The sequence below is a fragment of the Gadus morhua genome, chromosome 21 (assembly GCF_902167405.1).
Source record: "Gadus morhua chromosome 21, gadMor3.0, whole genome shotgun sequence".
In the NCBI taxonomy this organism is placed as follows: domain Eukaryota; kingdom Metazoa; phylum Chordata; class Actinopteri; order Gadiformes; family Gadidae; genus Gadus; species Gadus morhua.
In genome coordinates this window covers 3,621,317-3,634,694 of record NC_044068.1, presented here as the reverse complement: position 1 = coordinate 3,634,694, position 13,378 = coordinate 3,621,317, and the positions used below count along the sequence as shown (strand labels likewise).

The 13,378-nt window shown below is 50.4% G+C and overlaps 1 protein-coding gene across 4 annotated transcripts in view; it reads right to left on the bottom strand.

Annotated features, from left to right (window-relative positions):
• Nucleotides 1-13,378, bottom strand: part of rps6kc1 (ribosomal protein S6 kinase polypeptide 1) — a 34,585-nt gene that overhangs the window by 9,374 nt on the left and 11,833 nt on the right. For 3 of the 4 annotated variants that reach the window (XM_030345413.1, XM_030345410.1, XM_030345411.1), the window contains 2 exons: nt 10,813-12,300; nt 8,815-8,904 (listed from right to left, as the gene is read on the bottom strand). In XM_030345413.1, coding sequence (XP_030201273.1) covers nt 8,815-8,904; nt 10,813-12,300 — 1,578 coding nt within the window. Of the gene's footprint in view, nt 1-1,702; nt 1,984-8,814; nt 8,905-10,812; nt 12,301-13,378 lie in introns of all 4 variants that reach the window. The other variant, XR_003974319.1, reaches the window with a different exon arrangement.

Sequence of the window (13,378 nt, the reverse complement as noted above, 5' to 3'; positions counted from 1 at the left end):
GCCCCTGGCCCCCCCCCTCCCCAGTCAGACGCACAGACGCTCTGACAGCCAGCCCAGCCTCAGGGCTGCACAGCCGCGGCTTCAGTGTGTGAGAGTGTTTGCGTGTTTCTTTCTGTGCGTGTGTGCGTGTGTGTTTATGTTTGTCTTTGTGCAAGTAACATAGAAAAAAAAAAAAAAAAAACATGAGAGATACTCATTTACTTTAGTTAACCGTGTGTGTATGTGTGTGTCTGTGCGTGTGTGCGCGTGCGTGTGTGTGTGTTAACTTCACCGGGCACCAGATGGCCCCTTGTACTGCTCAGCCTCTCATTGCTTCCCCCCCCCCCCCCACCCCCTCTAGCTGGGGGTCTGGTCACCCAGGGGGCTGGGACCCAGGGTCGAGGCTGGACGTGCCCAGAGACCAGCTCTCTCAGCTGGGGGAACAACAGAGACAAAGACCCCCCCCCCCCCCGCCCTGGTCCTGGAGGCCGGAGGAGCTTAGGGGCAGAGCGCGGCTCTCTTGCAGCCAAGGTTAGAGAGCCCTAGCACAGGGCATGATACCGCTCGCATGCGTCTCTCTCCATCTCACTCTCCCGGACGCAAACACCGACACGGACAAACACACGCACACACACACACACACACACACACACACACACAGAGAAACATACAGACACACACACACACACACAGCCAACTGAGCAACGAGTCTTCAGGGCTCCCCAGGACTCGTGTTTTGACAGCTAAGGAGAGAAGATCGTCATTGAATAGACTAGTGATACCTGCGTGGTTATGAGCTAGAGGGGAGACACTGGACACACACACACACACACACACACACACACACACACACATCTCAGAGCAAGGTCGATTGTCATCACAATGGATTAATGTCGAAGGAGCTGCAGGGGGAGTTCAGCGGAGCTGGCTACACTTAATGCTCTGTCAGAGGAAGGCAGGGGGGGAGGAAGAGGAGAGGAGAGGGGGAGGACATGGAGGAGGGGGAGGACATGGAGGAGGAGGAGGTGCGGGAGGGTGGGGGTCATCCGCGTCCACGGGCCACGGCTTACTCAAACCCACTGTCACGGTGCGCCAGTGCCACGTGTGCACAAGGGCACGCGGGCAGCGCACGCCGCCGCCACGGTGTGTGGGGGTTCCTCGCCCGGGTTCAAGTTCAGACGCGCACACCTCATTACCCTTCCCCGGCTGAAAAATGTGGCTTCCGTTAAATGGCGCACGGGGAATATCAACTCCTAATTAGAAAATAAGGGAAAGAAATAAATAAAAACGCCTAAACCCCCTGAAGAAAAAATTAAATGAAAACAGGATGCGTACGGAGGAGAAGAGATACAGTGCAACAACACGCAGCCTTCTCACCTCATCACCTCCTCCTCCTCTCTCCCCCCCCCCCCCCCCCCCCTCGAGCCCGTTCGTGTTGAGAGATAGTTCCTTTCCCGCAAATCTTAAATACCACGCCCCCGCCCCGGCACGCTCGCTCTCTCTCTCTCACTCTCTCCCGGGGGCTGTAAGGAACTTCTCGTTCTTCTCCTCTCCCCGCCGACTTCCCCAGAAACCCAACTGACAGCCATTGTTAAAAAGAGGAAGCGATGGGCGGGCGAGGAGAAGTAAGGAGACAGCTGGAGCACGCTCTCCGCTTCCAAGACGACCGCGAGCCCACTTCCTGTTCCAGCGTGTGTGTTTTGGCTCTTCTTTGAAAACAAACCTGGGCTCCTCCGGGGGGGGGCCTGAAGAGACTTCCCTCTCGGAGCGAGGAGGACCGGGGAGTACAGTGGAGGCTTTGTGGACGTTGTGGAGACGAGCCCGATCCGTTAACCGCACGGTGGAGAACAGGCCTTGAGTGGAAGAGGGCTTCCTCTTTCCACCAGAGGCAGAGCGTGAAGCAGGGCTTCCTTCTCTGGCAGAACAATGCCGCTGTTCTGATCGTCTGGTCGTCACCACTTCGCATCGCAGAGCATGACATCGTAATATTTTCCGATAAATAAACTAGGGCAGAGAAAAAAAATTGAAAAAACTGGAAAAACATTAGCCATCTGATGTTGATCAGTAATTGTGAGAAAGTAAATAAGCTGTGGTGTGTGTGTGTGTGTGTGTGTGAGGGTGTAAGGGGTGGGAGGGGGGAGGGGTGCAAGATAAACAATTTAATACCCCTCCACTGTATTTTCCGAGCCCACTCCCCTGTTTTTGGGGTGTGAATGTGGGGTGTTTTAAAAAACATGTCGCACCCCCCCCCCTTACACACTGAAACACTCTCACTCACGCACACACTCACAGCAGGCCCCCTGTGAGCTTTCTGGCAAACAGTCATAAATCTGTCATCAGGAATGAAGCCATCACTGGGCCTGACCCTGTCTGGATAAACAGCAATACATAACAAGGGCAGGACTCACACACACACACACACACTCACCCCGTGTGTGTGTGTGTGTGTGTGTGTGTGTGTGTGTGTGTGTGTGTGTGTGTGTGTGTGTGTGTGTGTGTGTGTGTGTGTGTGTGTGTGTGTGTGTGTGTGTGTATGGAATCTTATGCATGAATTAATGCATCTCTACAAGTGTATGAGTGGTTGTGTTTTATAATGAAGCAAAGTTCAAGTAAAAAAAAAAAAGAATACTGCATTCATGTTTTAATTAACCATGTCTATAATGAGGAGCTGAACAGAATAGATAAGTTGTCCAGGGTCGAGTATGAACGCTGTTCATAGAACAGCGTTCTGTATCTAGAAGGGTTCTGCAAGCCATTGACAGGGTACGACACCCCCTGTTGGTCAGTCTGGTGTATTACACCCGGTTATCTTTGCATAGATTACTATGATTTAAAAAAAGCTTTAGTGCAAAACTGATTAAGACCTTGCTTCCTACTGTTAATCATTTAATAATAATAATATTGCAATATTTTTACGTTAACTATGAATTATGCAAAATCAATGGGCAACAAGAGAGTTGTTACGATCCCTTTCCAGTTCAGTCTTTTCGTTACGTAAATTGCACAGCCAATGTCTTTCTACACACTTTTACACAACAAGACAAATCTAATTCAACGGCTCTCACAAGTTTACCCAGGTATTACGACTGTTACAACAGTTACGTCACCTAGACTCACAACATCTGCGTTGTGACACAGGTTGTTACGGCAATCAAAATAAAAGCGTTGTTTCAGCAGATTATGGCACCTAGCTTTCACAATAAAAGCGTTGTTACAATAATTGTTACGGCACCCAGCCATCACAACATCATCGTTGTTAAAACAATTGTTACGGCACCTAGCCTTCACAATAAAAGCGTTGTTACAACAGTTGTTACAGCACCGAGCCATCACGCCATCATTGCAAGTTTTGCAACAACAATTGTTACGGCACCTAGCCTTCACAATAAAAGCGTTGTTACAACAGTTGCTACAGCACCTAGCTTTCACAATAAAAGCGTTGTTACAGAAGTTTATGGCACCTAGCTTTCACAATAAAAGCGTTGTTACAGCACCCAGCTATCACACCATCATCGCAACAACAGTTGTTACGGAACCCAGCTTTCACAACATCAGCCTCGTCACCACCCAACCACTTGTCAACCATTCTGAGCCCTCAACTTTAAGCATTAACCCCCCCCCCGATGGGTTCAACCCCCTCAGGCCGTCTTCAGGTCGTACCGGTTTAGCCCTTGCGCTCCTGCGTCCATTAGCAGGGGCTTTTAGATCCTCGGCTTCTAGGTACATGTAAATGAACACTTTAGATATTAGATGGGAGCTTTGGCTGCTTTCAGACTTATTAAAAACACAAAGTGTGCACACGGGCACACAAGGAGAGGTTTAAAAACTAAAGTACAAGTGAACTCCCCGGGAGAATGCAAAATGCCAGTGTGTGTGTGTGTGTGTGTGTGTGTGTGTGTGTGTGTGTGTGTGTGTGTGTGTGTGTGTGTGTGTGTGTGTGTGTGTGTGTGTGTGTGTGCATCTGTTTGCAATTGCTTCAAGGTAAACATTAACCATACGACTGGGTCCATCTACCTGATTACACAAGATGCCATCCTTCACTACAACACAGTGAGGCAATCTTTGGTCCATCTTGGACCACAAATAGTTGACACAATTTCGTCATTTGGTAATGTCCCACGTTATCTCCCCGTAGGAAAATAAAGACCCCAGTTCGGATTGAATTGATTACCCTCAGGACTAGTAAAAGTAAGATTAAATTATATATTTTGACCAAAGTTTGATCTTTATATCTACACCTTTTTTAGACAATAAAAATAAATTGGGGTCACATTTATGTACAGTACCCTCTTTGTATTACTCTTGCGGATGCTTATTGGTGGCATGTGACTAGGAGGCTGCCAACAGTGGCCATCAATCGAGGCGAGAGGGACCACAACCGCCCAGATCTGGTTGTCGGGGGCAATGGTCACCGTGGCGCCCCTGCGAACGTGAACGTATACAACTAGGGGATGGCGGTCTTTGTTCAAGGGGCTGTGAATGGACTGAGGTCATCCTTGTCGCGCCTTGGTTTGGTCACTTTAGTAGGGACTGGACGGGCTTTGGATGACACTCAGCAGGTTTGGGGAAGTCTCTCGTGTTAAAGGACAATAAGCAGCACATAGCGAATGATACTATACACTCTGTTAAAATAAAAAAATAAAAAAGGCAAAAGATTGGCAATATTTAAATTTCAGAAAACTGAAATTCAGGGCTAAGTTTATATTTTATGAAATTGTCCGTAATCCAAAATGTTTATTTTCTATACAATGTTTAGAGATTATATAATCGAATGAATGGCAATGCAAGCATTTTCTTTGTTGAAAGTAGTCAAATGATTTCATAAATACTTAATAAATGAATGCATTAAACATTCATGCTTTTTTTATTTGCAAATCATTATTTTTCGTTTTTAGGTGCGGACTACTTCTGAACCCCACCACTACTTTAGTCCTATCAGAGCGCTACATTTGACGAGTTCCTCCAGTATGGTCCGCTGAGGGTTAAAGGGGACACATTATAAAGACAACACTTTTCCTGGGATTTGGGGTGTTTTTTGGGTCTCGGGCTCCTACACGCATACAGCCTTTGAAAAAAGTCTCTACATGATTTTTTCGGTACGATATGCATTTCTGAAGGTACCCCCGCCTACAGTTAACGAGCGAGTCAGTTTCGGCGCCCCCTCCTACGTAGGAAGGCGGCACAGTTGAATATGACCTCCCACTTCCCTACTCCCCTCCAATCAGAGCATAGCTAAGATTTTGTGGACCAGCGGACGAGAAACCTTTCGGCCGCCGCCGAAGCGAACGGCTTCGGCGTCGGCAGTCCGGCAGCTCTGGTGCGGGGAGCTCGGCAGTAGTCCGGCAGCTCAGCTCCCGGAGTATGGCCGTGATATTATATATAATATTACATAAATAATACCCATATTATTATTAGGATTATATTATATTATATACAGTGTTTCCCCTAGGATGGAGTTGCAGCAGCGGAGGTGAAATGTTTATTTTTTCTCTCACAATTTCTTTTTTGTGCTCGCAAAGCGCACCCTGCAGGGAGGTTTCTATGTGTCTGCCGGGACCAGAAGGGTGTACTACATACAGTACATTTGTGCACAGTAATGAGCAGGGGAAATATGGAGAGATTGAACATAATACAAGCATAATCTTAAAACAATTATTGACATTTATTTAACAAACATCACATAACACAAATACTACAACAATCGAAAAGATCTGTGCCTCCAACCAATACATCTTCCCACTCGCTCCCCTCTCCCCATCACAAAGGTTGTAGTAGGACATATAGAGGCCATGCCTCTATTGAACAAGTTTTAGGGCTCTAGAGTCAAGAATGGCGACGCTACTGAAATTGTTGTTAAAAGAAAATGTATATTGAAATTTTTGCTAAAAAGAAATTCCTTAAAAATAAGTAGAGACATATTCTTCAAAACAAAAGGTTGCAGTTAGAACATAAAGAGCCCATGCCTATATGGAAAATGTTTTGGGGCTCTAGAGTCAATAATGGCAAGGCTACTGAAATTGTTCCTAAATAAAAAAATCCTAAAAAATAAGGAGATATATTCTTCAAAACTAAAGGTTATAGTAAGACAGTAAAGAGGCCATACCTCAATGGAACAAGTTTTGGGTCTCTAGAGTCAATAATTTTACCATTGTGGTCGTTTTCAGTTTTGCGCTTGGCAGACGGTCCCCAAGCTCGTGGCTGAAAGCCGACAGCTCATAGAAGCCTGCATTTCATGCATTTCACTGTTTGCTAAAGACGGCTTGTTTGGATGAAAACAATGTTGTAGCTGGTTCTCTAGGTTACTACATTTCGCTTGAGGTGTCAATTGTATCGCAACGATGTTTCACTGATGATCTATTGAACCGCAAACTCAGAATCTGCCAATTTATTTCCAACTATACGGAAGTTTCTCTGCGTTTAGATGTTTTTCTCACAGGTGTGTGAATGGACCTGGATATCAAGCGTCGGTAGCGCAAAATAATATAACATTCGTTTTTTAAAGAGATAAGACGGAGCTCTCCTCTCCTTTTATATGCTTTAGTAGCATGTAAATTTACCCTGATATGAAGCGCATGTCCAGCGTCCGTAGCGCACGGAATGTTATATTATACTATATTATTTTGCGTAGCGCAACATAATATACCATTCGTATTTTAAAGAGATAAGCTGAAGCTCTCCTCTCGTTAAAAAAAAAGAAATTCAGCAGCGGCGGACATATTTCAGGTGCATATAGGGGAAACACTGATATAGATATAGAGCTCCGGGAGTCCGCAAACGGCAACAATCCCTTCTCCTCCATGATGTGGTTCAGTCTGTCAGCTCATTGGTCAATGGGCAGCAGCTCATTTGCATTAAAGCTACAGACACCAAAACAGCGCATTAAGAAGGAACTGAAACAGAGGGGAATAGCGGTAGGCAAGGTTTTTCTTTTCCTAAAAGCTATATCCAGCAAACAGCTTCGAAAACCTGTTTTCTGGAACTCAAATACTATGTTTACATGTTGTGAAAAAGCCATAATATGTCTCCTTTAAACACTATGACAGTGTTTGTTTAGGCAGCCTTTTAAACAGCATGCTAGGTCAGTCTCACGACTGCTGGGGGCTGCACTCAGGGTCACCACCACAGAGAGAGGGCTCATTATGGTGCAACAGCACCCCCTGCAGGACGGACAGGGGAACTGCAAGTGGAACGGCTCAACAAATAGAGAAACGACCAATGAATCCCAGAAATGCTCTGATAGTGACGGATTAAGTACCTGATAGAATATCGTCGAAGTGGCAAGTACAATATATAATAATACATAAAGCAAGCATAAAAAAGTCTGTAAACTTTAAAAGAGCCATGGCCAGTATGGCAGGATTTTGAATAGTCCAGCCTTGTAATAGGAAACACTTACAATAATTAGTGTAAAGTAATGCCCACCTTTAAACAATGCCAAATGCACATTTAACAAAACGTTGCAAATCAAGCAACCCGAATCGTATCCACACACGAGTTTGTAGGGCAACGATAATGGAGCAGTGTTAAAGGGATTGTGTTCATCAATGACTAAATAACTCTATAGGAGGAGGAGGAGGAAGAGGAGGAGGAGGATGGAGAGGAGGAGGAGGAGGATGGAGAGGAGGAGGAGGAGGAGGAGGAGGAGGAGGAGGATGGAGAGGAGGAGGAGGAGGAGGAGGAGGAGGAGGAGGAAGAGGAGGAGGAGGAGGAGGAGGAGGAGGAGGAGGAGGATGGAGAGGAGATGGAAGAAGGGGAGGAGAAGGTGTTGGTGGAGAGGAGTTGTTGGAGAGGCGGAGGAGGAGGAGGAGGAGGAGAAAAGGAAGAGGAAATGTAGTAGTTGGTGGAGAGGAGGAAGAGGAGTTGGTGGAGAGGAGGAAGACAGGGAGGAGTAGTCAGTAGAGAGGAGGAGGAGGGGGGGAGGAAGAGGGTGGTGCCAGGCTGCCTGCAGTTGTACACACACTCATCAGGACTCTTTATGCGACTCTGCCCATGAATGAGGCCTTTGTGCCCATTGGACAGTGGCCTACTTATGGAGCCACATGCATAGCATTAACTCAGCTCACACATCCTCTTAGTTACAGGCCGGCCTGTCATCTGCAGCCCAGCCCCTCGGGATTGCGTGTGTGTGCGTGTGTGTGTGTGTGTGTGTGAGAGATGCGCGGATGGGCTATTATTTCATCCGCAACCGCATCACAAACGCATCATCCATCCATCAGCACCAACGTTTTTTGACCAATTTTTAAAACTGCATCCACCCGCCATCCACCGGTTGCTTTTATACGTCGATGCAAGGTGCTGCTGAGGCGGAGCTAGAAAGCTCTGGCGTGTTCTTGAAAGGAGACTGATCCAATGAAGCAAAGATATTGCAAGGCTAAAGTCCCTAGTAGGATAGCCTATTGCCTGCGCTGCCATCTCCGAAGCATTGATCAATAATCCGCCCCCAAAGACGTTGACGTCGATTAGCAACCGAAGACGCTGGGGTTGACAAGTTACCACAAAAAAAAAAGATCCACATTCCTTGACAGCGATCTGTTTAGCAACAGTGAATTATGAAATATAATTCACCGCCTGAAGTTGTTATATATATATAACAACAGAAAGAAGAATACCATTTTTTTTTTTTATTGGTTTAACCGCCACCCGCCCGAATTTAATTAAAAAAATTTGTCGCGTCATCTGCCCGATCCGCGGTTTAGACCGCCAACCGCCAACCACGCATCTCTAGTGTGTGTGTGTGTGTGTGTGTGTGTGTGTGTGTGTGTGTGTGTGTGTGTGTGTGTGTGTGTGTGTGTGTGTGTGTGTGTGTGTGTGTGTGTGTGTGCGTGCGCGCCTCACCTGGGGCGCAGTACATGTTGGCCATGGCCTCTTTGTCGTAGGAATCCTCCACATCGCTCCAACTACAGAAATAGGTAAGCTGGATATGACCTGAGATGGACCACGGACACAGAGAGGTATGGAAAGGGGAGGGGGCGAGAGAGAGCGCGGAAGACAGGCAGACAGGGAGAGAGACAGACAGGTGTCAGAGAGAGTATCTTTTAAATCAAAACAGTACTCATGGTACGCCCCCCCCCCCCCCCCCCTTCAAACCCACGCACCTAGTGTCCAGTGTGTTTGTCTAGTGTGTATCCAGCGTGTGTCTATGTTTGTAGACACACATGTTCACTGTGTTTCACTGTTTGTCTGTGTGTCCAGTGTGTGTGTGTTTGTGTGAGTGTGTCCAATGTGTGTGTGTGTCCAGTGTGTGTGTGTGTGTGTGTGTCCAGTGTGTGTGTGTGTGTGTGTGTGTGTGTCCAGTGTGTGTGTGATTGTCCAGTATGTGTGTGTGTGTGTGTGTATGTGTGTGTGTCCAGCGTTTGTCCAGCATGTGTGTGTGTGTCAACCATGTGTCCAGTGTGTGTCCAGCATTTGTGTGTGTCTGTGTGTGTACAGTGTGTGAGTGTGTGTCTGGTGTATTCAGTGTCCCCGACTCCTCTCCCTACTTTCCAAATTGTGCCTCCCCCTCAGACCACTCATTGTCTACCTCTCCGCTCATCTCCCCGTCTGACTGTTCTGTCCTCATCTTTTCATTTAGCTCAGAGCGCGGCTCGCGGCGCGATTACTCCTGTTTAGCCGCTACCCCGTTAGCACTATCATTAGAACTAATGGCGTCATTAGCTAGCCAGAGCCATTAGCACCGGGCTAGCCAGACTGATGCACCACCGCGCTACACCCTTGATGGGCCCTTTAGAACAATAATTACCACCGGGGAGACGAAAACAACCACTCAGCTAATTAGACGTACGCTGATAACGAGGTGGAGGTAGAGAAGGAGAGACAGACCTAAAGAAGGAGAGAGGGAGAGAGACAGAGACCTAAATAAGGAGAGAGAAGGAGAGACCTAGAGAAGGAGAGGGCGAGAGACAGAGAGAGATAGAGACAGAGAGAGAGAGACATAGAGAGACAGAGACAGAGAGAGAGAGAGACAAAAACATATGAAGAGAGAGAGAAAGCAAGAGAAACAGACAGAAGAGGCAGTGAAAAAAAAGAGACAGAAGAGACAGGGAAGAGAGAGACAGAAGGAAAGAGAGAGAGAGAGCGAGGGAGAGAGAGAGAGAGAGAGAGAGCAAGGGAGAGAGAGAGATACAGGGGGAGAGGGGGGCAATAGTGAAGGGTGAAGGGACACAAGCCTTGGTAACCCCCCTCTCTGTTGGAAGGTAGGCAGACCTTCTTCACCTGGGGAGAATTCTCTCACAAATTGGCCGGTCAGTTAAGAGGACTAATGATTAGCGATCCAGACCCTTAAATCAAACATAACTTGATGGCTGAGTAGGGATGAGGAGTTATTTGAACAGGGGTCTTCAAACGAATCGCCCTGGAGCTTGAGAGGAGGTACTTGGGCCTACTTATGGGCGGTCTTTGATATGAATGTCATTATTCTCCTCCTTTGCTCACTATTAATCAATCCTTAAGCATGCCACTGCAGTCGAGCGTCTTTAACGCTGAAGGGTTGCAGCTCTTGAGGTCTGAAGGGAAGACACACAATATGGACAGGTTGGCGCTACATCTGAATATAAATCGTGCAAGAGAAAACCCGATAAGGGATTGTAAGAAGCTATGGAAATACAAATAAATACAAAATATAGGTTTGAACCAAAGCACTTAAAAAAAAATGTAGCCCGATAACGAGAGAACCGCAATTTTTAGTTCTGGTTGAATTCTTTCTTGTTTAAATCTAGCTGCCGGCCTTGGCTCTCCAAAGTGCCCACCCTAGCTTTAAAGACGAACACACACGGAACAGGGCTTCGTCAGCGGACCAGTCTCAGGAGGGCCGCAGTGCGGGCCCCAGGGCCTCACCTTGGTGGTTGACCAGGATGTTGTTGGGGTTGAGGTCCCGGCAGACGACGCCCTCCTGGTGCAGGGCGTCCAGGGCGGTCACCATCTCCACCGCCCAGCACCGCACAAACTCCTCGGGGATGTGCACGTGGGCCGCCGCCAGCGTCAGCTCGTCCAGCGCCGCGAACAGCCGGGCGACGCCCCCCTCGTCCGGGTCGCCTGGACACAGCGAGGGCTCAGCCCCGCCCCCGCCCCCGCCCGCGCCCGGGACGCGGCCTTCGTCCGGCCGGACTCTGACGAACTCAGTGTTTGTGTCGGGCTCCGGCAGCGGGGCGGGATAGGGCACCGACGGGTCGCTTTGGCACGCTTTGTGTCCTGGTGCGGGGGGCGCCGCGGCGGGGGCGTCCTCGGGCCCCCCGTGGAGCTGCAGGACGTCCGGGCCGGGCCTCCGGCACGCCCCGGGGGCCTCCGGCGCCTCGCTCTCCGAGGCGGTGCCCCCGGTGCCCCCCCCGGCCGGGAGGTTGACCAGCAGGTCAGGGGGCGGTCCCTCGTCCGCCGCCGCCGCCGCCGCCGCCTCCTTGAAGGAGATCACCGGCACCGACTCGTTGGAGGCCGCGTCGTCGCTGGGGTCCAGCCCCCACGGCTCGAAGCCCAGGCCCGTGACCTCCCGGGCCATCTCCGGAAGCTCCTCCTCCCTGAGCTTTGAGTCCGGGTCGGGACCCAGGGGCTTGGGAGAGGTCAGGAGGTCGCCGCCCACGTTGACATCGAGGCAGATGACCTCGCTGGCGCTGTCCTTGCTGTCGATGCGGAAGAACTCCATGGGGGTGTGCTTGGACCGGTCTAGGGACAGCCCGGGCCCCGCCGGTGAGGGCAGGGGGCTGAACACCTCGCCGGGCTCAGGCTCCTCCCCCCCGCGGCCCTCCCCCTCGCCGCCGGCGCTCTCGGCGAAGAAGCAGAGCTCCTGGGCGCTGACGGGCGAGGACAGGCTGTCGTTGCTCCGCAGCGAGTGGGTGCGCGGGGAGGCGGACGCGGTGGCGTCGGCGGCGGCGGGGGCGTCCAGGGACAGGGACGACGCCTCATGCCCGCTGCGGGCCTCTTCGTCCTCCTCCAGCTCGTCGGGCTCCACCTTGTCCTGCTCGTACTCGTTGCACAGCGTCAGGTAGCTGTTGGTGCACTCCTCCTCCGAGGTGCCCCCGGACTCCGGCGTGCCCCCCTTCCCGCCCGCCATCCCCGGGGGGAGCCCCGCGCCCTTCAGGTGGAGCGGGGGGGGGGGCTTCCCTCCCCGCTGGGGCCTGGAGCCGGGGCAGGGCGGAGAGCTGGTGGCAGGCCCGGAGCCGGACCCCGACCCGGAGCTGCCGGAGGCCGAGGCTGAGGCCTGGGGAGCGGGTGCGGCGCGCTGCGGGGAGTGCACGGCCGTGGTGTGGCTCTTCTGGATGAAGGGGATGTCGAAGCTGTCGTCGGGGCTGGAGCAGCGCAGGAACTTCCCGATGTGGGACCACAGCTTCCCACCTGAGGAACACGACCACAGGTCCTTCAAGGGTCACACAAGCATGGGAGGCACACAGCACTGTGTGTGAGCCTGCGTGTGTGTTTGTGTGTTTGTGCGTGTGTGTGTTTCAAAAAAAGAACAGGGATGAAAAAAAATGAAAATGCAATGAAAATGAATGCAGACAAACGTTTTAATTTAAACTAATTATGGAAGCTCGAATTCTACTCAGGTGTTCATGGCTTGCCGGTTTTAAGTTCTCTCAAGAGTAATATTATAATGGTTGCTTTATCAAGCAACACACACACACACACACACACAAACACACACGCAACTACACACACACACACACACACACACGTACATACGTACGTACACAGCTCAGGTGTGAGCAATTGCGGACTAGCATCTGCTGCGTGTGATGAGAATGGATCGAGAGACCGCCGGGAAGATAATGACGCCGGTGCTTTTCAAAAAACTAAAACCGTCCACGTGTGATCGTGTGCAATGTCACCCCGGCCTCTGCCATTCTCCTCGCCCAGATCCATCCATCCAACCATCCATCAGCCTTCATGGAGATCCATCTCCCTCCCCATTAGCCTTCCGGTAATCTCGACAGAGCCCCACAAAAGGCAGAAGTGCTGGTGAGACAACTCACTTCCAGAGTTAGGAGGTTACTAGGCTGAAATGATGCAATTCTGTGTAATTATGTCATTCTTTTTTTGGGAGGGGGGGGGGGGGGGCGTGCGATAAGTGTTATCCGCTTCATTAAGGTGCCGGGGGGGGGGGCAAGATGGGCAGGGGGGGGCAAGATGGGCAGCGGCGGGCTCCACACCTATATTAACACACACATACACGCACACACACGCACGCCCACACGTTAAGCAGCCTGGGAGTGAAGGGGACGGAAGGAGGCCCAGGTGTTGGCATAGCTAATGAAGCACAGCGCCACATGGTATTCCGAATAATGACCTGTGACACACTCCCCATCTCCATCAAACATCTGTCTGGAGCCGGGCAGACGGGGAGAGGAACGGGATGGAGCGAGGAGGAGGAGGAGGAGGAGAGGTGCGCGAGGTGGAGGTGGTGGAGTATCTGTGT